Here is a 24682-nt window from a genome sequence, read left to right on the forward strand (position 1 = left end):
TTTTTAAGGTGTGATTTAGTTTATCCCATGAGATAGAAGCAATAAAAAAATGGTGTAGAAGTTGTATTAATGTTTGGTTTTTAATTGATTCCTTTCCAAGGAGCTAAAAAGGAAGGAAATTTGAATAGCTGCTGAAAGGAGAGCTCTGTTATCTACTTCTGTAACTTGAACTTTCCAAGGTTTGGCCAGTATTTATACATCTCTCTGCTGAGCTGTATTTTTGGCACCAAAATATTGGTTGTGGTTTGCATAATCGTGTGTTACACTAGCTGCCTGCAAGAAAGCTGGAGTTTTTCTTATTTTAAAAATGCAATTAATTTTAAAGCATTATGCTAATTTAAAAAAATCTCTACAAGATGTGGAAAAAAGCAAACTTTTGTTCATTCTTGAAGGATACATAAAAAGACTTGGAGAGAGTAAAATAAAAAAGAAATAGTTTTTAATTCCTCTGAGACTGAAATAAAATGACTTTTTTCCTTTTCTTCCAATAAACTATAAAAAATCAGCATAAACTCTCTAAGAGAAATCTTTAAATCTTGTAGAAAAATGTTGGCCTTTACTACTCTGCTCTCATTTCTACCTCCTCTTTGCCCAAGGTAGGAAGTAGATCCCAAAGACTGTTTCTGTCAGAGCTATTATGAGTGTCACTACCTTTAGTGACCAATTACAAATACACCACACTTGGAATGAATATAGGCGTTGGTGAGTGGATGAAAGAGTTGGTTCATGCTAAAATAATTTGGTTCCCATGAACACAGTGATGTGTTTATAACTGAGGATGTGTTGATACATATAAAGTTTTGTCTGTATCAGTATTGGCTGATAGAGCAAAGACATCCCAAGTGTAATGCTTTGAGAATCACCTGTCCAGTGTAAATCCAGGAGGAGTCTGAGCTCTGGGAACACACAGGTGTTTTATTGATCCCTTTCTTCTACACAGGCTTTTTTTTCCCAAAGCAAGACCTCAGAGCTCATTACTTCCTTATGCTTCCTCTCTTCCTCCTCTAGGATTATCTCCATGGGTTGAAAAATGACATCTCCTTCTCCATGGTAATTTATCATGTTTCTATTGAGTATTAGCCCAAGTGGGCACCAAAAATGTGTATCTGAAAATTCCTTACTGAATTGAAGTGGCCTGAAATATTTCCGTGTTGCTCTAAAATTGGACGTTGTGTCTGTGGAAGAGGAGGAAAGGCTTTTTCAAACACACCTCTGGTTGCTGATGAGATCAGTTGGAAGTGTGAACTCATCGTCATCTTTCTTTTGAGGCCATTGTGCCCAGAAGAAATCTGTGCCACTAACCTGGAATTGGCACTTTGTGCACAGGAGAACCCACCTGAGGAAGGTGTTGGTCCTGTCTGCAGCACTATGTGGTCTGACCACAGCAGGCTGTTAAAGGCTGTTTAAACACCAGGCACAACTTTCGGGGATGGCTCCCTGTGTCTGCCAACACTGCAGAGCTCTTGGCAAGCCAGGGGTTAATTGTCACTGCTTGGCTCTGCTCAGAAGCTGTGTGATCCCAGCCTGCTGTCACGAGGCTATGTGGCCTCTGGCTTTCCAAGATGGGACAGGTTCCTTCCACAAACTGTAATTCTGACTGATGGGAGGCTGCTTAAGAAGTTGAAATATGGTTTAAAATGACAGTACTTATCCTCAGGCTCTTCTGGGAGAGTCAGCATATCTTGTTCTTTTGTTCTTCTAGTTCTCCCTACCTCCCATTGCACTTTAATGCTTTCTCAAGGTTTGTTTTTCATGAGGACCTGGGAGGAAGGTGCCTTTTGGTGTTTGATCCTTGTGCTGCCAGCTGGGAGATGCCATGACTGTGCCCATCCATGCTGCCCACAGGCCAGTTTGGGTCCAGGGGGTCTGGAGAGTGCCTGGTCCTGCCCACTGCCAGCCGAGGGCCACAGCATCCCTGTCCTTGGCCTGCAGAGGAACCGCTCACCCAGCAGCTGTGAGCAGAGCAGAACAAAGAGACTGCATTGGTTCAGTTATTAAAGCAGATCTGAGTGTTGTGCCATCTGTTCTGCAGAGACACAAAACCCAGTGAGCTCTTTGGAAAAGGCAGAGAATATTCTCAGGATCTGTGGAAAAGATGGATGTGAAAATTGAGGATTGGTAGGAGCCTGGATAACACCAAAACAGACCAAATACAACAAAACAAACACTTGAGGGAGCAAACATAAGAAAGAAAACTGACTTCAAGTGCAGGAAAACACAACATTGATTGGATTTTTCATCCTGTATCTTCCCCACTGCCTTTCATACACAAGGTAATTTTTTTTCCCAGTGGTTCTACTCAGCACAGCAGATCCTGAGGATATTTCACAGCTCAGAAATGCTGTGACAGTGCAGGAGCCCACAGCACCTCACCCTCCATGCCAGCAAGGGGGACTGGTCTCTCCTGGCTGATGAGAAGCCCCAGGTAGCTCAGGGTGACACTGCTACCCCAGCCCGGCCCTGGGCCTCCCCTGCCTGCTGCCAGAAGTCACAGCTGTGATCCAAAGCACAGCTGTGTGTCCTTTTTCAAAAGCCAGGAAGGAGAATTGCAGACTGTGTGAAAAATGATAAAATCTGGAAAACTTTTTAAAACAACCTTAATAGTTTTGTGAAATTCCTGCTTCCCCAGAGTTCAGATGAATCCCATGACAGTCTGATTGTGTGAAGCTCCTTGTTGCAGTGCCATGGCCAGTTGGGACTGGTGGTGAACAGCTGGCAGAGAAGGTCACTGGTTGACCAACTCCTTGCAGCACAGTAGAACAGGAACAGCAGGTAATGAGATATCCCACACCTCTCCTGCATTTGAACTGAGAGCCATGGTCTGGTTAGAAATGACTCTGATGCTGAGAGCTGCCTGAAGGGAGGATTTTGCTGGTGGGAGTGAAAAGGGCACCTTGTGGATCATGCTCTGGACTTGGTCTCCAGGACCTTTGATTTCCCATCTCTGCCACAGAGTTCCTACATGTCCTTGGGCAAGTCATCCAGCTTGCCCTCCTCTCATTTCCCCAGTGAGGAACGGGGGATTGCTTTCCTCCAGCGCGGTGCTGTGAGGCTCCGTGGAGTTGGCAGTTTCCATAGAGATGAGGGACCTAAATAGAATTTGAAACCTGTTGAAGGAGAGCTGGAAACCTGACAGTGTTACCAAAAGAGCAGCTTGGCTTTGGCTGTGTTGTGTGGGGCAGCTACAACAGGTTGTAAAACTGTCACAGTGGGTGTAAGTCCTGTGAAACCTGGGTCATCTGGAATGCTGACTTGTAAAAACAAAAAGCTACTAGCACAAACTCAGCCCATAAATATGAAGCAATATCACTAGTTAAACAAATAAACTAAAAGAGATGTTCTCTTTAGGATCCTCTGGGCATTTTCATTTAATAAAGTCTTTTGGTCTGGCAGGAGTCCAAAATCAAGAAGTCCAGACCTGCTACTGTTCTTTCTGGGGCACCCGGGAGCTTCTGAGGCTCCTCACTGTTTGTATTAAAGGTCTTTAATTTGCTATAAAATGTCAGCTGGAGAATAAAAACCTGTAGATTTACTCTGTGATTTGTTTTAGGCAAAAGGAGATGGGGGAAAGAATATTTAACCTAATTGATACTCTATTGTGAAATGAAGATACGACTTTCAGGTAGTCCTTATTACACCATTAATTGTGTTTCTCTGTCCTTCTCATTCATGTTAAAACAAATATTTAATGTTTTCAATCTCCCAGCTGAAATGAGGATGGGTTTGAGATCCTGGTCATTCCCATTCAACAACTTTGAAACATTTCAGTTAGGTTGTATTTGCAGGCATCCTGCATCCAGTGTTTTCAGTGCAGCTATAGGACTGACTTGTGTAACAACAAAACAATGCCATCTGTCTTGTCTTTTTTTATCCCGTATTTAAACACACTTTTTTCCTGTTTTGGTGACGATTGAGTTTGTAGAGTGAAGTGAAGGGAAATATTTATTGAACTTGTTGCAATGGTTGTCCATCCCTCACGTGAGTTGGAAGTAGCTAATTTAGGACTTGTGTGTAGGTTGGTTAAATGTTTCTAACAAAACATTTTAGTTTTTTGTCAGTGTTATCTTCCATTTGACAGGTTCCTGTGCATTCATTCCTTGATCTTCCTGAGTTCTGTCTCTTGGGCTTCTGCTATCTCTAATCTAAATTGTGTAGTTAGCAGCAAATTCCAAGTGGAAGTGCAAGGACTACGTTGACCTCCTTTGTAATTTTTTAAACACATTTGGAAATTCGTTGTGAAGCTCAGTGGCTCACTGGTCACACGGCCACAACTCACCACCAGTGTGTCAGTTCGCCTGCCTGGTCTGGGATGAGCATGGGCTGGTTGGAATCTCTGTTTGCTGGGTGAGGGATGTTTCCTGTCAGGCCCTGGATGCCCCCATCTCCCTGCTGACCCCAGCAGCACCCTTGGTGCCCTTGGCTGCTTTGCCCTGGGCTGGATGTTTGGTACTCCTCTAGACAAGACTTAAAAACACAATTGCAAAAATTGACTTTAGAGTGAGTAGGGGGATAGATACAGTTTATCTGATTTTTTTTTTTGAAAACTGATAATGATTTTTGCATTTATAGAGGTAGATAACTGGCACCCTTACTAGAGTATTTCCTCTGACCCTTATTCCAAGCTGGTAGTTCTTGTGACTGTACTTGGACAGCTGACTTTGGGAAGTTTGTAAGCACTGTTGTTGTCTCAAGAACTACAAATGTTTGGGTTTTTTTTTTCTCTCTCCCTAGTAATCTAAATTAATAATGTCTGTTTCATTATAAAATAATCCCATGAGATTTTAAATACAACTGCAAGTAAGAAAGCCACATCATTTAATAGTAGATGTGTAAATTATGGAAACCACCCCACCTCTTGAAGAGCTTTCTTAATATCTTCTATAGTAATAGTATTGTCCAAATAAACACACACCAGTTGTAAACCTACCAGAATGTGTGGTGGTGCTAACCCAGCTCTACTGGTGTGAATACATTAGCCCACTGACATATGGCGTGTAATTTGATTTCTAGTAGTTCTGAAAGATTTACAGGCTGACTTATGTTTCTTGCTTTGCCTTTATTTTCCATACTCTCTTATGTTCCTTTACAGGCTCCTTTTGACTCAATGCATGTTGTGTCCAGCTTCCAGCTACCCGAGTCCTGCTGGATATTAATTTATTTTTTTTTTTGGAAAACAGACAAATTTCTTTTAACTTTTGCCTAAGAGTATAGGTGCTTTTCCAAAATCAAACATCACTACCAGTCTACCTTCAACTGCAGTAGCAGATGATTGTCTTTGGTGTCTGAACTTAACTCATGTTTGATTTTGCTTTTCCAAGGATGTAGATCACCAGGTACTGCTGAGCTCCCTGAGCCTGTTCTGGACTCAGATGATGTTCTTTATTTTTTTCTCTGCAGAAGTCTGCTAAAATGTCTTTGTTATTGTGCAATGCCTAAACCTTGGTCCTTGAACTGTAGATACTAGTGCAGTGTGAAAAATAAGGTGTTTAAATATTTTTAAGGGCAAGATTTTAGTTGGTTTTTGCATAAGACTGCCTACAATATTGCAGGCTAGAATTTCTTGTCAGAGTTTATTTTTTTTTTTGTTTCCTGGTATGTCCAAGCTTTTCTCATCAGCAATTCTTATTCTTTCTATGCTTTCAGATCTTGGAGAGTTATCATATGCCTCCCTTCGTCTTTGTCACACAGACAAATAGTGCGCATTAATTCTTTGATTTAATCCTTCTTAATAAGCCTGTTCCTCCAGGGATTAATTATTTTAGTTTTTGTACTGTATCTTGCACTTTGTTGACATCTTGTACTGGGAGCCTACAGCTGAGTGCAGTATAAAATTGAAAGCTCATCTCTCATTAGGTTTTCATGCTCTCATTTGAAAAACTGCTTTCCAGGTCCATTTCTCCAACACAGGGCAAGAGAAAGAAGGTTAAAATAAGCCTGGCTATAGGATGTGGAAAGAAAAACAAGCCCCAGTTGCAGCAAGTTTTTGTTACTTTTGTTTTCCTGCACTCTTATGGGCATCCTGTTAGAGTGAAGCTGGCATTTAGCAGAGAAAGACCCTGTCAGATTTCCAACCCACGAATCCAGACCTGTGGCTGGCTTTGGGTTTTGAGCTTTTACATGGAGCAGTATGAAGTGTGTGAGATAAGATGCTCTCTCCCACCTGGGAAATTTACCTGCTGAGGGCCTTTCCTTGTGGTAGCAAAAATGTCAGAGGCTGCAGCCCAGGGTCACTGGGTTCTGCCCTAAAGGGCCTTCCCAGGGTGGGGATTTTGGGGTGAGCTCCCCAGACCTGCCCATGCTGTGGCTGTGTGGGCACTGGAGGAGCAGGAGATGGGAATGGCCAGGCCAGGGCTGGCTCCTGCTGCCCTGCAGCTCACAGGCTCCTCTGGATGTGCAGTGCTGCTGCAGAACATCCTCCTAAGCAAAGAGTTAGGACTTCTACAGGATAATTTGGAATTACTTTAAATGCTGGGTTTCCACTCAGATTAATTTAATATAGTAAACATTTTTTTAAAATTTTTAATACAGTAATCCTTTTCCCGCAGTTTTCTGTGGTCTGGATCTTTTTATCTTGTTTACCATAGCAAAGCCCTGGACTCTGTTTCCTACCCATTAGTGGATGTGTTCCAGCCCTGCTGCAGACAATTTTTGGGAGGCTGCAGTGATGCTTTGATAAAAACTCTATGGCCTGTCTTATATAAAATATGAGCCTAAACTGCTTTAGTATTTACAAATCCATTTATAAATTCTGACCTTGAGACTTATGAATGTGACACCCATTGACTTAAGTGGGTGGTGATTTGTGCCTTAAGCAAATATATTTTTGAAAATAAATTTGTGTAGTAACTGTCCCATTTTGTGAGGATTTGAGCTGAGGAGCTTTCCAGTTGGACTTGTTATGTTTTCTTGCAGAATGTCAATTAAGTTTTATTGCTGAGGGGAAGACTCAACTATGTGTTTTGTTAGTGTCCTCAGAAATGCCTTATTTCAAATGGTTCTGTGTGTCAAAATTGGGAAAGTTAATCTTTTTGAATCTTGCTGTTAGCAAATTCAGGACTTGATATTCATGCTTTTCCTCCCTGAAAGATTAAAGTTGAGAAACTCAGTTTCAGGGCACTGCAATTACTATTCCCTGCTTGCAACAACAACAATCAAGTTTACAATCCCCTGAGTCTGCAAGATCTGCCACATTTATCATTTTCATTCTTAACAGCTATTTAATAACTCACCTCTTTCCCACTCGGAATTACACATACCTGTGGGCATCAAGCCTAGAGAATTTCCAAAATATTCTTGCTTATGCATTATTTTAGCTAAAGGAGCTGCTTGTGTCTCAAAAGCTACACAATTGTAACACTTTTGGGGATGAGGCTGGTGGCAGTATCTGAAAGGTGGGAGCCAAGCTGGCAGAGGTGCCAGGCTATTCCCTGTACAGCTGCAGGGGGATCTGCTCTGAATTTGCCTGCTTCAGAGCCCTTTCTACTTTTGCAGGCTGTGCTCTGCAAAAGGAGTATCTGTGGCAAATAGTGAAAGTTCTGGGTTTGTATATTACCTCAGCTTGTTGAAAATGAGATTTAGCTCTTGGGTCTCTGAGGATTCGTAGGTGAGCGGCTGCTAGGACAGGGCAGGTCGTGAGGGACAGAGGCAGGAGATTTACTGGGGGAAGTGCTTGGGGCTGTGCCTGGTCTGCTGCTGCTGCTGGCCCTGGGCAGGCGCTGGCAATATGGGAGTGACAGAGGTGAGAATTTGGAAATTTTCTTGTAAAGGCAGAGAAGTTGAAAGCAGTGTTTTTAGCATTGCTCACTGGTGAAAGCCAGGCCCTTTGGCCAGGACCTTTGTCTGGAAATCTGCTGGCATTGCTTTGTGAAATCACAAATTGTGTCTGTTTTCTCGATGCTTCACTGAGAATGAGACGCAGTCTGTCTCGCTATTGTGTCCCTTAAAAACCACAGAAAACACTTCTGAGTTCCTAAAATGAATTATACCATAAAACTGCAAGATTTGGGTCCAAATTCCCATCTGCTATAAACTAATGCAGCTCTCTTAACTTCAGGTTATATTGGCTCAGATTTGTCCCCCTGCTGTTATCAATCACACCTGCAATTGTGTAGTGACTAAGCTGAGCTCTGGGAACAAAATTTTATTTTTGGTAGCAGTGGAAGTCTGTAGATGCATGAATGGATGGATACCCATCCTCCCTTGAGCAACAAGGACTGTAGAAAGGAGCCTGTCATGAAAGAGCTCTCAGTAGCAGTAATTCCTGTATGGTGCTATTCATTAGTAGATCTCAAAGTGCACTGAAAATGTGACCTTACCCCCATGCAGGGAATAAATGGGGACCCTAAGGGACACACAGCTTCCATAGGGTGACCCAGAAGGCTCTGCCTCTCTGTCAGTCTAGCTGTGTGATTCTTATGTGTACCAATATTATTCACCCCCTTTTTTTTTTTTTTTTGAGAATATGTGAAAATAACATGACTTAACTGCAAACCAATTTGAAAAAAAAAGCTGAAAAATACTAAAAGTAACAAAAGTATATATGATCAGTTAGAAACTTTCTTCCCCGTCTAATCTGGGCCTGAATAGATCAGTGTAGATTGAGGGCAGCAGGGGCATGCAGCACAGTAAGTGCCAGTGTGTCCCAAATATTTGCCACAATTCCTTCAGAACTTCCTTTCACTGTAAAGGAGGATGAATTTGCAGCACTGAACAATTCTTCTTCTGCAATGCTTCACTAGTTGGAGGAATGTTCCCAAAGAATCAAATGCAAATATGACATAAGAAAGTTTGGGGTTTTTTTTTTTTTTTCATTATTATCTACATAAATTAAGCTGAATGGAAGTAAAATTCCAAACTCATCTATTCCTAAATCAATGCACTGTGTGATTGGGAATGAACTTGTTGCACAAGGGGAAATACAGAGAGATCCCATGTGGTCAGGGGTGAGTTTGGAAGGCCTGTGTCATGTCCATAGCTCTGCCTCAACTTCCTGGGTGCACTCGCTCCAGTCACTGGAGCTCCTGGTGCACCAGGTCCATTCCATTGTAACTGAGCAAAGAGTGTTTCTGTACTTGGCTTTCATGTTGGGAGGACACATCTATTGTTGTCTGAAAAAATCATGTTCCTGTGATTCCAAGACCTAGAGAAGGATCATGGAAGTAACATGAGGGATTTGTTTGCAAATTCTCTGCTCTGCTAATGCCACTTTGGTTCAAATGTGGAGAAATGTGTTTTTAGGTAAAAGCACATTGATATAAACATGGAATAAGGCTTTGTCCAATATCTTGCCATGAAAATCTAAATATTTTCCCTTTCAAGTTATCCACAGAGTATTTTTGGCAACTCTACATTTAAATGCAAGCCTTTCTCAGATTCTCTGTGAATTGATTGTTGGGAGAATCCCATATTGCCAGTTTCCATCTGGAGTGTTCATTGGCATTGCAGGGAGTGCAAGCTCATAACCCAGGCACTGAGGGTAAATATCAGAGAGTTTGTGAGTTGCTTTTGTCTCAAGAAAATAGCCTGTATTTCAAGACTGTGTTTGGGATTTGTTCATATGCAGGTATGTAATTTGGCTACTTACCTCTTTCAGAATCAAATACTAAAAAAAATTAGATCTTTATTTACAGAAATGCTATTTCTAAGAGTTTCTGAAATACTGTTTTTCTGGGTTACTGATTTAATTAATTAACCAGTTACGTGGATTTAAAAAAAATACTAATTTCAGCTTTGTTTGCATTTATCTTCCTATCTGTATCATGTGCTTGGAGATTGGGAGGTAAATCTGCCTTTTTATGGCAATGAGAAGCTTTGTAAATCTGTACTAATGAGGAAGAAAATGAGCATTAATTAAACTCCTGGTTTCAGGATGGGCTGAGGCTCTGGAGTCCTGAAGCAGCCGCTGGATGGGTTACTTCATTACAGCCCAGAACCAGGAGCTGTGATCTGAATGCAATGAGGAGACAATTAAGTCGCTCACCAAGTGCAGAGCCAGAGAGACATTTAATTATCCACAGGAGCTAACACTCCAAAACCTGGAGTTTTCTATAGATCTAAATATGCCAGGCAGTTTTTCTGTCAAATTAGGCTTCTGAGGAATGTCTTTAAGAAATGCAGGAGGGGCTGGGAGTGTTGAGGAGATGGGAGAAGAAACCTGCTGTTTTGCTGAGCTCTGTGGTGTGGTGGCAAAGCTCTGGCAGGTCCCCTGGGCTGGGGAGGAGATCTCCATCGTGTGGGATGGGATTAGCGTCATTAACCTGGGCAGAAAGCCCGTGAGGCTGTGGCCATTGCCAGTACATGTAGATCCTGTGATCCCTGAAAGCCTTGGGAGGAGGTCACCAGGGATGCACAGGAGCCCTGTTACCCTCAAAAGAGATGAGTGGAACTCTAGACCCCAACTCCGTGTGATCCACAAATGGACTCATTTGTGGCTTATCAGTGTAATTGGTGTCATAATTAGACAGGACATTCATTCTCAGTCTTCCATGTGATTTTTTTTTCTGTGTGGCTTTCACTTCTAAATAACCGCCTTGCCAACCTTAGCAGAGGTTTTGATTCTCTGAACTGCCATTTCCTTTTGATTAAGTGTTTTCTGCTCTAGTCTTTAATGCATATTAATGAGTGCCAAGCAGTGCTTGACTTGAGTAATTTGCAGCTGGGATCTAAAAGCCCTTGCAAGGAAGACCTGGGGATGTCCCGCTTTGGGAAATAGGGGGATATTGTAGGCTCTTTGCTACAATTTCGTGCATTTCAAAGGCAAACACTTTTTCTATTAATTTATATTTTCATTAGTCACAGGACACAATCCCACCTGCCATCATCAATATTCCTATATTCAGCTTAGTTTCATGTTAAAAGTCCCAGAGGAGGAGAGAAGAGGTAAGAGCTTAGCAATTTTTCCAGAATTGGATTTCCTGTCCATGGAGATGCACAATTCCACGCCTGATTATGGATTGCACAGTGTGTAATCTGCAGGGTGGCAGAGCAGGGTGATCACTGCTAATCCATAATGCTTGGAAGTACAGCATTCCTGGGATGGGTGGTGAGCAGTATAGGATAGAAAAACACTACAATAACAGGTACTTTTAAGCTCTTAGTTTGTGAATTACTTGCTGTGATTCTGTTCAGAACTTTTGGGGAAACGGGCAATTGAAAGGCTTAAATCTGTTTTCACATCTTGTGGAGTAAATGTCCAGAAGATGACTGTGCAAGGATTTTCTGAAGCCCTTCCAGTTGAAGGGAAGGCACAGGTGTGCTCAAACAATATAGCATTTCTATCTTAGGCATTCTCCAGGAAATTGCAGCAACCTGAAGGCTTTCTGTTGTCATCACAAACTTGGTGGTTGTCTGACAGTGGTCGTGGCATGATGGGCGGGCACAGGGGTGATGGAAGCTGTGGAAAAGAACAGGACTGGTGGAGGGTGAAGGTGAAGGATGTGGGCAAGCCTCTGCTGACTTGTTTGCTGCCCTATTGCTTGCTTGGCTGTGCACAACACTGGTGTTGAGTTGATGACTAAAAGCAATCTCCCTTTCATGGTGGCTTTTTGAGGGTGTTCTGAGTAGTATCAGAAAAAAATGCATTAGGCGATTCATCTTGAACTTTCCACGTTCAAAGCATTTGACCAAAAAAACACCCAAATCAGGCCATGCAATTATCCTGCAACACTGTAGTTATGCTGGTTCAGAGGTGGAGAAATGGAAGTAAAGAGGTTAAATGTCTTGCTCAAAGCAGTAAGGAAATGTGTGGTGGAGACTTTCAGGAGCCCCACATATTTCTTAATGAATCATTTATAGTTGTGGTTGTATTATTAGGCAGATGACTTGAACTGTGGATTGCTGTAGGAACTCTGCCTTTCCATCTACATGAATTTTCTTCTTAAAGTTTGAAACAGATATTCTTATCTTTCTTACTTTATTTTATTTCATGACAATATGTTGGCTAAATCAAAGACCGTGTAGGACATGCAGCATATCTAAAAATATAAAAATTTTACAGTTCAAACATACATTTTTTCCTAATAATTCCAATCAAAAATAATTGTTGAGTTTTTCTGCACTAAAAGAGAAATTTCAGTGTAGACCAAGATTGAAATGAGAAAAAGAACATTCAGCCATGCAGCCAGGAGTTGGGCTTTAATGGTCCTTGGGGGCCCTTCCATCTCAGGAGATTCTATGATTCTGTGTTTGAAGGTTAAATTCCTTCCTTTCTACAGAAGTAGGGGGGATGCTGCCATGGGGATGTGCAGAGTGGTGTCATGTCCATCCAAGAAGCAGAGTGGGGAATGAGAACACCTGATGATGTCCTGCTCTTTGGCATCTTCCAGTGCCACATCAATTTCTCTGCACAAAAAAGGGCCAATACCAGGCACAATGATCTGCAGGAAATGTCAGTGTTTAAGCACTGTTTTATGTCCTGGGATTCAGCATTCAAATACCTCTTTCTGTTTAGTCTTACAGCCTGTCCCAGGGTGTCACCTTCATCTTCTCAGAGAGGAGAATTCACTGTGACCAACAGTTTTCATTTTGAAAAGGCCATCATACCCTGGAAGCTAAAGTTCACCTATAAGAGTTGTTCCTCTGTCCAATCAGTTCAACTACTGATTGCAGACATTGTTGCTTTGTAAATTTTCTTAGATGATCTAAATTCCTCCAAACTCCCATCAGTACTCCCTGCAGCACACAATGTACAGCAGCATTTCCCCCTGTATCCTGAATTATGGTCTGCATCCCAAACTATGGTCTGGCATTAGCTGCTTAGTTAATATTAGGCTTAATGTATCCAAAAATACATAAGAACATGTGCACAACCGTGGTGCTTTTTTCACTTGCAAAAACCATAATCACATATTTTTCACATAACAGTCAAGCTCTCAGTGTATTTCTCTTGGGTGTAGTATGGGATGTGCATTGTATCCTGTGCTGTTGAACTTGCAAATGCTTGTTCCTTCTTGATGTTTAGTTGTATTTTTATCATAAAAGGATTTTCAAATTTCTGGATATAATATTTAATATCCATAAGAACTGTGTGTGTTATGTAGTTAGAATAACATTAAAAGGAGAGCAACATCAAGTCTGAATTTTTCATGTATTCCCCTTTTCAGTAAAAGATCAGTTGCTGTCTCTTTGGGTTCAGCACTTATTTTCTTGGTTGTCTTGACTTCCTTGAGCTGCTGAGGTGTCTCACCTTTTCTGTGTCTGATGTAGAATCTAAATTAGTTAAGAATAAGCAGGATTTTCAAATTCAGTTGTCTCTATACAGGCAGGATGGCATCAGCTTAAATTGCTTTGATAAAATTTTGCTTCTTTAATCCTTCCTCTCCAATCTGTTTTTGTATACATTATATATACGAATTCTGGGACTGGAAATCTTGCCTAATGTAAGTTAAGACATGACAAATGAACCTGACATTTTTCCAAGGAGGGAACCAGTGAACATACTGTATTTATAGCAGTAGGAATGTAGTTTGTTGCTTGTAGAAGAAAAATATGTGCTGTATGAGAACTTTGGTGCTGGAATATGATAAGTGTGTTTAGATGTGCTTGTTTCAAGTGAGGATACTGGGTTCAAAGGAGCCAAACTGGTTCCCCTGGAAACTTGAGGTAAGGCTTCACTGAACAGGGGATTTAGGCTCCCAGAAGCTCAGGTAGCAAGATGGAGAGTGTCACGGTACAAATTATAAACTGCAGTGTCTCCAGCATTGTCTCTGGGCAGAGTGGGAAAGAATGTGATGAAGGAGCTTCTGGAGGCTGGATCTGGACCAATTTCATGTGTGTTAATAGTAAGACTGTCTGCAAGCTGAGAGTTCAGTAGCTGAAGTTCTCAAACATAGATGTGCAAACATGCAGAAAAAATTGATTCAAGCCAACCATCTCTGCAAGCAGCCCTTGGCTGCTGTGACCTCCTGCAGTTGGGCAGGATTGCAAGAGGAGACAAGCCCAGGTGATCCAGGTACCCAAGTTGTTTCACCTGCATAAAGATGACAAAAACTCCTTTTCTTTTTTAAAGTTTTCAGTCTTTCTAAGGATTTCCCCTGAACACAATGAGAATTGCTTGGATGATGTTCTTTTGGCACGCTTTGTAGAAGTGCAAATTTCCATTTTCATACCAGGGTATCTGGTCCAATCTGAATAAGTTGGGTTATTTTTTAACAACACACTACTGACCCTCAAACTAGTTGTAGCTAATTCTTGAAAGGTTATTTTGTTGGCTTTGTGTCACAGGGGAAATAATCACAAAGCTTAGCTGCCTGAAAGCAAGATGCAGTATTTTTCTATCTTGCTTCTGGACAGAAAGGCTGACTCTACAACTTTTGACTGTTGAAGTGCACATCAGCTTATGGCACTGATCTGCTCCTTTATTTAGCAGAAATAGTAAACACTGGAGTGGTCTGGGCCTGATGGATAGCTAAGGTCATAGTAACTTCCATTGTAGATGTTTTTCAATGGAGAGGGTGATTTCCTAGACAGATTCTTAGGCCTATAGTTGGCTTGTGTGGCTCAAGGAGAAATCCTTTTGGTTCAGAGTTGTACCTTTTGTCCTTTCTTGTCAAGCTGGGAAAACAATGCTTTGTTTTGCTCTAATAAAGAATTCACCTGGTTTCCTCTCTGCATCCTAATTGCTCTCTAGAGAGCACTAAAGTGTGCTTAAGCATATTGTAACTGTTTGCTGGCAGTGCCTGCTGTACGTGCAGTAATGCAAAGTGCTCCATCTCTGCCCTGTGCTGCAGGCTGGCATGATCCGCACGGACAAGGACGAGTTCTTCATCGAGCCTCTGGAGAGGGGAGCCCAGGAGGAGGAGGAGGAAGGAGGCAGAACACACGTGGTCTATCGCAGAGCAGCTGCCAGGAAGCAGCTTCCTGGTGAGGACGTGGATACCGTGTACAGAGGTAAGGCGGGCTCTGGGATGAGGTGCAGCTGAAGGCACGGAGCCAATGTCATCTGCCACCTGTGGCTTTTTTATCCTTCAAAGTGGAAATGTGCTCTCCTGTCACTCTTGCACCGGGGTCAGGGCAGGAACAGGCCAGAGGCAGGATCATAGAAAAGGAAAAGAAGGTTTTATTCAAAAGAGCCATGCGGTTTTTATAGAGTGGCACGATAGATTCTATTCTATTGGCTAACTAACAGAAACATCTTTCTCACACACTGTCCTTGAGAGGAGCAGAAAAATAAAGTAGAAAAACACCACCTGCAAATTGTTTAGAGTCAACAAGTTATCACATCTTTCTAGCTCCCTAAAACTTCTCTCAAGCCGCTGTGAGAAATGCTTGCCGTTTCTCTCTTTCTGTCCCACGGCATCCACACTCTCCTTCCGAGGAGGGAAAAGTAGGGAACGTGTTGAACACTTCCTATGGGCTAAGCAAACATTGCAGCAGCCAAAACCATCTCTGGGATGGTGGCACTGTCTTTGCCTTGAGGAGATTCCTTGTCTCCAGAGATGGATGGCCAACATAAAGTCGTGTGTCCCCCCAAGCCCTGGGCCAGAGCAGAGGAAGGGGATGGTGGGTGACATCAGTGCAGAGGTGGCTGTGGCTGCTGGGACAGGTGGCAGTGCTGGCTGTGCAAACGTTGTATTGGACAGCTGCAAGCAGGACACTGAGGCTGGCATGGTACATGGGCTTTATCGACATTGTCTTCACTGGGCTGCATTAGTCCCAAAAGCAAAATAAGGGTATCTCCAGTATGAACACAAACTTTCTGGATTTATCTGTGTGTTGCCAAGTGTGGAATATAATGTACTAAGTATGTGATAGACAGTGATGGAATAACAAGAATTAAATATAAACATCCATTCCGTGTAGTGTTTTCTATTTCTCTGATAACTGCCTGGTTATTGCACCTTTTTTTTCTGAATAAATAAGGGATGCAAATATGCTAAGAGGATGTTTTGACAGCTGATGTTAACACTGAAATTAACTGGGTCATTTGAGTGGAAACAACAAAATAGCTACATTTTTGTTCCAAATGTGTGTACCAAACTGCAGAGTTGTTTGTCACTCACACCCTAGTATTATCTTATTTCAGTATAGTGGGGTTTAAAGTATAGGAATGAAGAAACAGAAGGCCATAGGGATGAGGCACTGAAATTTGGGCCCCAGGGACAATATAAATTTCTCACTGTTCAGATTGGAACAAGGATTAAAAAGAAAGCAAGCAATATCATTCAACCAATTTTTTTTCTGCACTTTGGAAATGACCTGTGAATTTTGTGACTGACACAGAGCTTTGGTGAGTTGTTCTCTGTTGCCTTTGTACTCACTGTGGAGCAGATCTGGGTACTGCAGGAGTCTGAATACCACAATCCCCAGAAGGGTTGGATGGCAGGTATGGTGGAAGTTGCTCTATTAGTGAATGTTTATAAAATTATTGCATGTTGGAAAATACCAGCCGCTCGCTGTGTTTCCTCTTAAACAAAAGAGACTTGATGTTGTTCACACCTTATGGCAGTATTTTTGGTTTTGGATGGTAAATATTCCTCAGGAGTAGGAGTGTGGTACACAGAAAAGCACAAACTGTAGATCAGCTCAGTTACTGGCACCTGGTACCTGCTGGAGGAGGCTCTGAGATGCAGCAAAGCCACACGCCGTGTCTGATGCCACCAGACTCGGTGTCTGTCACCTCCCCTGTGTCGGGGCTGCACTTTGCAAACTGTGGTAAAAAGGCACAAAGCAATCACAGCCACCAGCCAGCACTGTGGGATTGAAAAGCAAAAGGGAGGCTGGGCTGAGAAGTAGCAGTGACCTTGTCTGGTACAGCAGGTGTGGGGACAGGTAGGAATGGTTGTGGTATTTCAAATTTTTAAACTGAGGAAAGAATGCTAAGGGCAATAATCTTCCCTTCTACACCATCACCTTTTGATTTGGAAACTTAGTTTTTATTTTGGAAAAAAACCCCCATTGTTACCAAAAATCAGTAAAAATAAAAACTGTAGGGTAAAGGGGATTTTTTTCCATGAAATTGTCTTTGCCTTTAATAACAAAAGTGAACAACCACTTGAAAATGGTTTGTTCTCTACTTTTTTTTTTTTTTATTAAATCTGGCTTCCCACCTCTGATTGCTCTAGGCAAAAGGCATGGACAGGATGTGCTTTCACAAATTGTAATTTTATTTTCCACTTGGTCTTTTTCCAGAATGCATTGAGTTTTGGTTAACACCAAAATATTTAGTGATTGGGCATTGATAAGCACACTCAGCTGTGTGTTTCCATAGTGTTCTAAACTGATTGATGGGCTGAGTTAGGAAATACTTAGTGGGGCACTTTCAGCATGCTGTATCTATTAAAATAAAAAAGGTTAACCAAGAGCACTCCCCCTCTTTCCAATATCCCTGGAGACAAGTGCATTGTTGCCAAATCCCATAAATTTACATGTGATGAATTGTAACACTTGGACTATTTTTAAAGGTCCAGCCTCCAGGAATCTTATGAATATGTGATGATTTTTTTTCCCTAGGTAAGCTTCTGCTTCTTTTAACTGTTGATAAAAATGTGTAGTTTCTGGCTATGTAAATATTTTAAGGTAATGCGTGACAAACAAAATTTAAGTATTCCATAATTTTTAAAACAGCATCTTTTAAAATCCCATGATATGTTAATTTAATCCCATGATTTGGGAGGGGATTGTGAGTCATGATTTTTGAATGTTTTGGTTTGGATAGATAGATACAAATTCCTTATAAATATTCCTATCTTTGGCACTCTTTTCACAAGAAATAGGACAAGCTGTTCTCTCCTCAGCGAAACAGGAGGTGAAGGAATTGAAAACTCCATGAACTTGGAGTTGAGAGGATCAGCCACCATTTCAAAGTCTTGGGTCTGCAGCGGGCAGTGGCCACTGGACCTCACAAGGCACAAGGGTTTGGGATTTTCTACTAAAAGCAGTTGTTTTGGAGGGTGGTTTGTTGAAGAAAATGCCCCCAGGCAATGTGCATCTCCCTCAGCTGCCCTGGCAGAGAGCTCCAGCATGGGGCTGCAAGGCAATGACACAAAGGTCCCTGAGGCTGGGGGGCAGCTGAACACCCCAAAAGGCAGCCAGGAGTAAAGGAAGATCCATTGACTGCTTGGGAGTGAGGATTCAAAAAACCTAAAAAAAAAAAAAATTAAGATTGCATTTTCCACACCATGTAAATAAATTCTAAATTATGTCAACAGATGTGGTGAGATGGACCTGACAGCAGGGTTTTTCTAGCATTTTCCATGCACTGTTATCTATCTTTTATATTATAATTAGAGAAAACCGAGATTCCATCTGTCTGAAAATTGTAAACAAGCAAACCCACAACCTCCCAAGCCCTGCAGAGATCAAGGTGTGCATCTTGTGTTGTGAAGGCTCTGCTGATGTGCTGGGTTTTGAGAAGTGGAATGTGCTGGGAGAGATCTGCCCTGCCCTGGTTCCAGACTGTGCCAGATTCGCTTCTGCATTTACGTAAAACATTATCAGAAGATTGGGAAATGTTACTACTTGTTTTGGCAACCTGAATAATTTGTTTTGACTGGTGTGGGATTATCTGGGGTTTGGGAGAATCACAGAGTATGGGGTGTAATATTTCTGCCTGGTCTTCTTTCAAACAGTGCTATTTGTTAATGTACTGGAAAAATGTAAGCATCATATTTTAGGCAAGTAATAATCTTTAGCAGAGTAATACTCTAAAAGTCTGTGTGAGCTCACTACAAATTAGGCTAATTGTTTCAGAAAGAGAAATATTTTCCTGTAGTGGCTGAAATATTGCAGGTGTGGTGAGAATAAATCCTATTTTCTCTGGCAACTGCTTTTAGTGCTTGCATACACATAATAATTTATCTTCCTTTAGATAAAAATAAGCATCATGTTGAACATATTTTAATATTTCCAGTTGAATTCCTTCTTACAAACATGAGAAATGTTCCTTGATAGCAGTAAAACTACCTACATAATAGAACTGGAATTAAAAAGATAAGCTAGAGTGGGTTGTTTTTTCTTGAAACTGCTGAGTTTTTGCTTAAATGTTCTTTGAATGTTAACTGAAGAGGTGCTAAGTATTTAATTAATGGCTATGGTGAGGCCTGGAAAGCTAGCTTGATTTTTGCCTCTAAAGGCAATCTGATTATCAGGTTTGTAAGCTTTAATATCACATTTCTCCACCTAAATTACTGTGTCTGTTATGTTGATCAGCTGAAAGGAAATGATTATACTAAAATGTCCTTAAGGTTTGCCTTTTCTCTAAAAAATGTCGTTCAAGTACTGTACTCTTAGTTTTATTGTATTGTATGATTGATGAGAAACAGAAACTCAGCTTTAGTGACAGTTTTATTTACTGTGCAGATGAAAGATGACCTCAGCCAAGAGCAGTTCATTACTGATGAAGACAGTAAGGTAACTCCCCAAATGTGCTTAAACCAGAAAGGTTTTGTTTCTGTAAGTGCCAATTAAATCCCTTGGAATGGCCAAGCAGAGTCTGACACAAGTCCCATCACGAACAGCTCTGGGCTGACAGGGTGGGCAAACCCACAGCTCTGCTGGAGATTTGTGACCCCTTCCCATGGCAAAACCTGGGGTTGCTGGAGGTCAGAGCAGCAGAGGAGTTGTGCCTTGGTGCTGAATGATGTGATCATTTATGGTGACCCTCTGATGTTCTTCCTGGGGCAAACACCACGATTTTTAAATTTTTTTTGGTAAATTTTTCAATTATTTAGTTTTATTTTTACATTGAGGTAAAATCATCCCCCCAGCAGTAAGCACATGCAAGTCAGATAAAAAGACAGAAATAATTTTCTGCTTCTACTCAATAGTGGTAGCCAGCCTCTTTCTGACTGACCCAAACTTCAGCAGAGCTGAGCTGGTCCTCAGTCCTCTCACTGGCATCTCCTGGCCCTCCTCTCTTTGACATTTAGGAACCCTAAAAAGTTAGGGGCCAGTCAGCAGGGGAGAAATCCATGTAAAATTAGGCCGAAACAACTCCACTCTGGAAGCTTTTTGAAAAGATGAAAGGTAAAAATATTATAAAGTTGTAACAAAGTTGCCAGAGCTTTGCAGGTTTTGGAGATGATATTTCAGAGGAAGACTCCTCCATCATAGTCCATCAAGCTGTCAATGCCATTGATTTACTAATGTATTTAAATTACTCTTTAGAAACCAACGTGCATCTGGTGTATATTTTTCTGGATTGCCTGAAATGGCTCAGACTGGCTGCTGGCTGGCCAACTGCCATTCTAATTTACACAAACTTTCCTGGTTACCTTTGCAGGGGAACAGTTTCTTCAGGAAACTGAAGTTTCTCCAAATCCAATCAATATTTCCTCTCAGCTTGCACTCTTGCTGATTAATTACTGCTCCCTTATTTTGCAGTCAGTAAGACTCTGATGACAATATTTTTTGTCTCCTTCCTACATCATCTGTGCATGATAAATACATCTGTCTTTCTCTCCTGTCTTGGGTTTTCTCTGAATTCCACATTGCAGATTCATGGGGATTTCTGGGAAGAGGAAGATTGAGAATTCAGTGGCAAATCAGCTTTTGACTCAGAAGCAAGGTTAAGCACTCATGGGAAAAACAAATCTCCAGGAAAAATGGTCTTAGGCCATGGGATATCACCCTTCCCAGCCATCTGCATTACAGCTGATCAGGCAGTTCTTTGCTAGGAAAATGAGATCCTTGCAGTAATTTTGGGGAAAAATCTAAAGGTTTCTACTTTTACAGTTGTGCAGTAAATCATGTGGGATGAGCAGGTGAAGGCTAATGAACAATGCTTTTAAATGTACTGGATGGGAAATAGCAGGAATAGCCTATTTTTCTCCAGAGTTGATGGAGTTTTCTGCTGTGGACTTCCTCAGTGGGTGGTCTTAGCAGGGCCACAGAATGGTGTCAGGTAAAAAATCAAACTCCCCAGTGCTTCTGGGGTTGTCATTTTCATTCTGCAGGAAATAAAATTATTATGAAATTGATTGAATTGATTTTTTTCTCAATATCAGTAATTTTGATCAGTTTTTCGATGGGGATGTGCTCATGTAGCTCCTGATGCGTGGTGTGCAATATGCATATCAGGACCAGGCAAAGCTGTGTGGGCTACCTTTGCAGTGTGCTTTTTTGAATTTTGGAGTGCTTTGGGAAGTATATTCCATCTTCAAAGGATTTTTCTTTTAATTAAACATCTCCTTTTTCCAGGTGCTCTAAATCACCTCCAAAATTATTGAACGTTCATGAAATAGTTTCCCACTATTATTTTTTCATTATATCAAATCTGTAGTTGCTGCAGTACTATTTTGTTTCACCAGGAACACAAATCCTCTGGTACAGAATTAAAAATTGGTGGGGTGGCCTGGAGCTGGAGCAGAGCTGCCACCCGGCCCAGCTCCACTCCAGGTTCCCGGCACTGAGCTGTCATCTCCCTCTCCCACGCACCCCACCAAGCTGTAATAAACTGTTGCTAAACTATTATTATCTTCCTGGAATACAGGAACATAATAATAGTATGCGAAGAAGCTCAGTTTCTGTATTTGTCCCTGTCTTTCTCATTAGGCAGCTTGGGATCTGTGTAGACTTTGAGGAAACACTTCAGTGCAGGCTCAGCTTTGAGCAGGTACTTAAATCAAATTGATTTCAGTGGGATTCAGGTACATACCTTAGGCTAAATGGATTTTTTATTCTGAATGGGTTTCTGTTGTGGTTATGAGGCAAGTTACTGGAGCAAGTTACTTCCATTCAGATATGCATTGATTAAGGGTGAAGGACTTAATTATTTGTACTTGTTTAAATATCAGTGATTTGCCTGTATTGACAGCTAATATAAAAATAAAATAATTTAATTCTTAACTGATGAGTTCATTTTAGCTCCTCTGCTAAATTCAAGCTCTAAAAGGCTCTCCAAAATGATTACTGTGAACAGCTCATAGCTGGAGTTGAATATTACCAAATTTTACTAAATATAACAAAATTATAATAAAATTGATATTGGCGTATAAAACAAGTTTCCAGTTCTCAAATGAGTACTCCCGTAAAATTTTTGTGATCAGCTCTGATGAAAATATTCAGAAAGCACTCATTTCATTTTTCACATCTTGTATCAGCTAATCCTTCTATCCTTCTTTCACATCCTAAATTCAGCTTTGGGGGAGTGTGAAACTGAGGTTGATTAATCACTTGTTTGTGTTTGCATTTAGTCAACACTTGCTTATAAAGACAAAACACTTTCAGCAGATTTCATTAAAGTTCATTTTAGTGAACTTCCTTCTAATATCCATTGATCTCACAATCCTTAATGGATTTAGCCTCTCAGTCTCCTGGGAGGAAAGAGAGATCAAAATATTTGCCTTGTGGACGAGGGTGACATAAACCTTGTTTCCACTGCAAGCTGACCCCGTGTCTTGCTGGCAGAAGCCCTGTGGAAGGGCAGAGTTCACTGGAGCAGCAGTTGGGAAGTCAGACTCTGCCTGCAGGAGCCCAGCCAGAGCTCTCATGTGTGAGGGTGTGCAGCCGCCCACAGGCGTGTGGGGAGGTTTGCCTTATGAAAATGCATGTGCACACCCACAAGGTTTTTGCAATTTCACATTTACTGGTGTGTTTTTCTGTGAAGTGTCATCCTGTTGTGGTTTGTTTATTTACAAGCTGTGTTCGTGTTGTCCAACCTGCTGAGAAAAACAGAGGATGGCGAGGATCCAGCGGGTCCTGCCAGGCTCAAAGAGGGAGAAACTTGTTCACAGAAAGACCTTAATATTCTGTCCTGACAAACTGAAAGTGTTCTGCAACCCGTATCTCTGTTTAGGAAATGGATTCTGACTGTGAGAATTCAAAAATATGGGTAGCGTGTAGTGTTTGCTGTTTTGTACCATGGGATTCAAACTCTGTGTTTGATAACAATACACAAAATAGCATCTGGTAGGCACCACTAAAATAAGCTCTAAGTAGAAAATGCTGATAAGTGTTTTCAGTTTAAAATGCTTTCTGACAAAAAGTGTGACATAAATTTCATCTGCTGTCCATGATTATGATGATGATGATGCAGTGGTTTGATGAGGCTGAAAGACATCATCAAGTGAAAGTGATGGGCAAGCCCAGAGCTTCAAGAGAGAGGCATATCCTTAAAACATCTACATTTCTATCATTTCTCACAACAGGAGAGCCACATGTGAGGCCTTGTGAAGTGGCCCAAGGATTAAAAATGTATTCCAGCTGGTTCTGACTGTTCTCTGCTCTGTGAGATGTGCTCCTCAAGGGCTGGCCAGAGCAGCAGTGCTGTGTGGGGCTGTTATCTTGGTGCTTGCAGAATGGCCACTGGAAGGGTCTCTGCATTTATGATGGTGTGAACCCAGCTGGAGAATGGGAAACAAATGGCTTGGTCTTACTCTGCACTGATTTTCATGGCTGCCACCAAACACTTCCATACACCCCTGTGTTGCTCATGAGCTCAATGCTGGTTTAAAGGAGAACCTTTCAGTGCCCAGAGCTGGTCCTTCATCCTGACATCACTGGGCACCTCCAAAGCAAAAGCCACTGCCTGAGCTAAAGGGCTGTTTGTTTAGCTGACTCTGTATGTGCTGAATTCTGCATTATATAATGTATTTAAACACTGAATTATGCACTGTTCCCTCTAAAAGCTGCTCTCCCCCTTGCCCTAGAGCCAGAGCCAGGACTCCTGCTTGTCCTGCCTCCCCCTTGCAGCCACAGGTCCTGTTGGGTCAGAGAGACCCAGCAGTGCTGGGGGAGCTGGGCAGGGCAGGCACTGCTGCTGAGTGAGACAGAGGACACAGAGCCCTCCTGCCCTTTGTAGCCAGGCTGAGGGGAGGATGCAGACCCTGCCCCTGGTGTGTGCCAGTGCAGGCATGAGCAGGGAAGCTCGTGCTTCTTGGATGTTTATGCTTTAGCCAAGCATGTGTTCCACCCTGCAGGAGGTGGGCACTGCACCTGTGGTAACCCTGTGGTTGGTATGAAGGAGGTGCCTGGTCTGCCCAGCCTTAGGTTAGAGCTAAAGCCTGTGTTGGGTAATAGCTTTCCATATCCATGTTGTGACTCTTCCTTATTTTTTTGGTGCTTTTTGTATTTTGAGTTCTCTAAGCAGTGCTTGGGGCTGCTTGGACTTTTTAGGTAAAAATAACTTTCATTTGAAGAACAAGCAACAGCAGTGTTAACTTTCCTTTCAGCTAGTGCAAGGTTCTTTTCCCCTGTGCTTTCCTGAAATTCTAAAAGGCAAGAATGTCTTAGCCCAGGAGGAAAACAGCAAAGTTTTTGATTACACTTGCTTTGGATCTGCAGTTTGGTAACAGTAGTGAATGAATTTCTTCTTGAAAATTTGTGCTTTTCCATAGAGCAGAAACACTGTTTCAAAACAGTGCATAAGTGGGATAAAGCAGTAGCAGAAACTGTTACTGCAAACTATGAATGCAAACTCTGCTTTTTCTAAATGATTGTGTTACAAATGATTCATAATTATTTTCCTAAATACTTTATCCCAAACTGTGTAGATCATAAAGTCCCACATACATATTTGCTGGTAATAGTTTGAATTTGAATGTCTTTGCTCATTTGAATATAAACCTTGGGAGTAGTTTTACTTAACATTTGCATATTAGATTACAAATGGTCTGTCAGCAGGACCATGAAGAATTTTCAAGTCAAACAATGGCTATCTGTTAATATTGAGGTGTTTTCTTGATCCCTGCAACACTGCCTGCACACACCTGCATCCTGATACCCCATTACTGAAAGTTTACTATTG

The 24682-nt window shown here is 41.6% G+C and overlaps 1 protein-coding gene across 1 annotated transcript in view; it reads left to right on the plus strand.

The window, feature by feature from the left end:
* The window catches only part of ADAMTS2 (ADAM metallopeptidase with thrombospondin type 1 motif 2), a 170555-nt gene that overhangs the window by 47305 nt on the left and 98568 nt on the right, over positions 1-24682 (plus strand). The window contains exon 3 of the mRNA XM_064725057.1: positions 14727-14886. Within this exon, the coding sequence (XP_064581127.1) occupies positions 14727-14886 (160 nt within the window). The remainder of the gene's footprint in view (positions 1-14726; positions 14887-24682) is intronic.

Source organism: Zonotrichia leucophrys, chromosome 13 (genome assembly GCF_028769735.1).
Source record: "Zonotrichia leucophrys gambelii isolate GWCS_2022_RI chromosome 13, RI_Zleu_2.0, whole genome shotgun sequence".
Lineage (NCBI taxonomy): Eukaryota > Metazoa > Chordata > Aves > Passeriformes > Passerellidae > Zonotrichia > Zonotrichia leucophrys.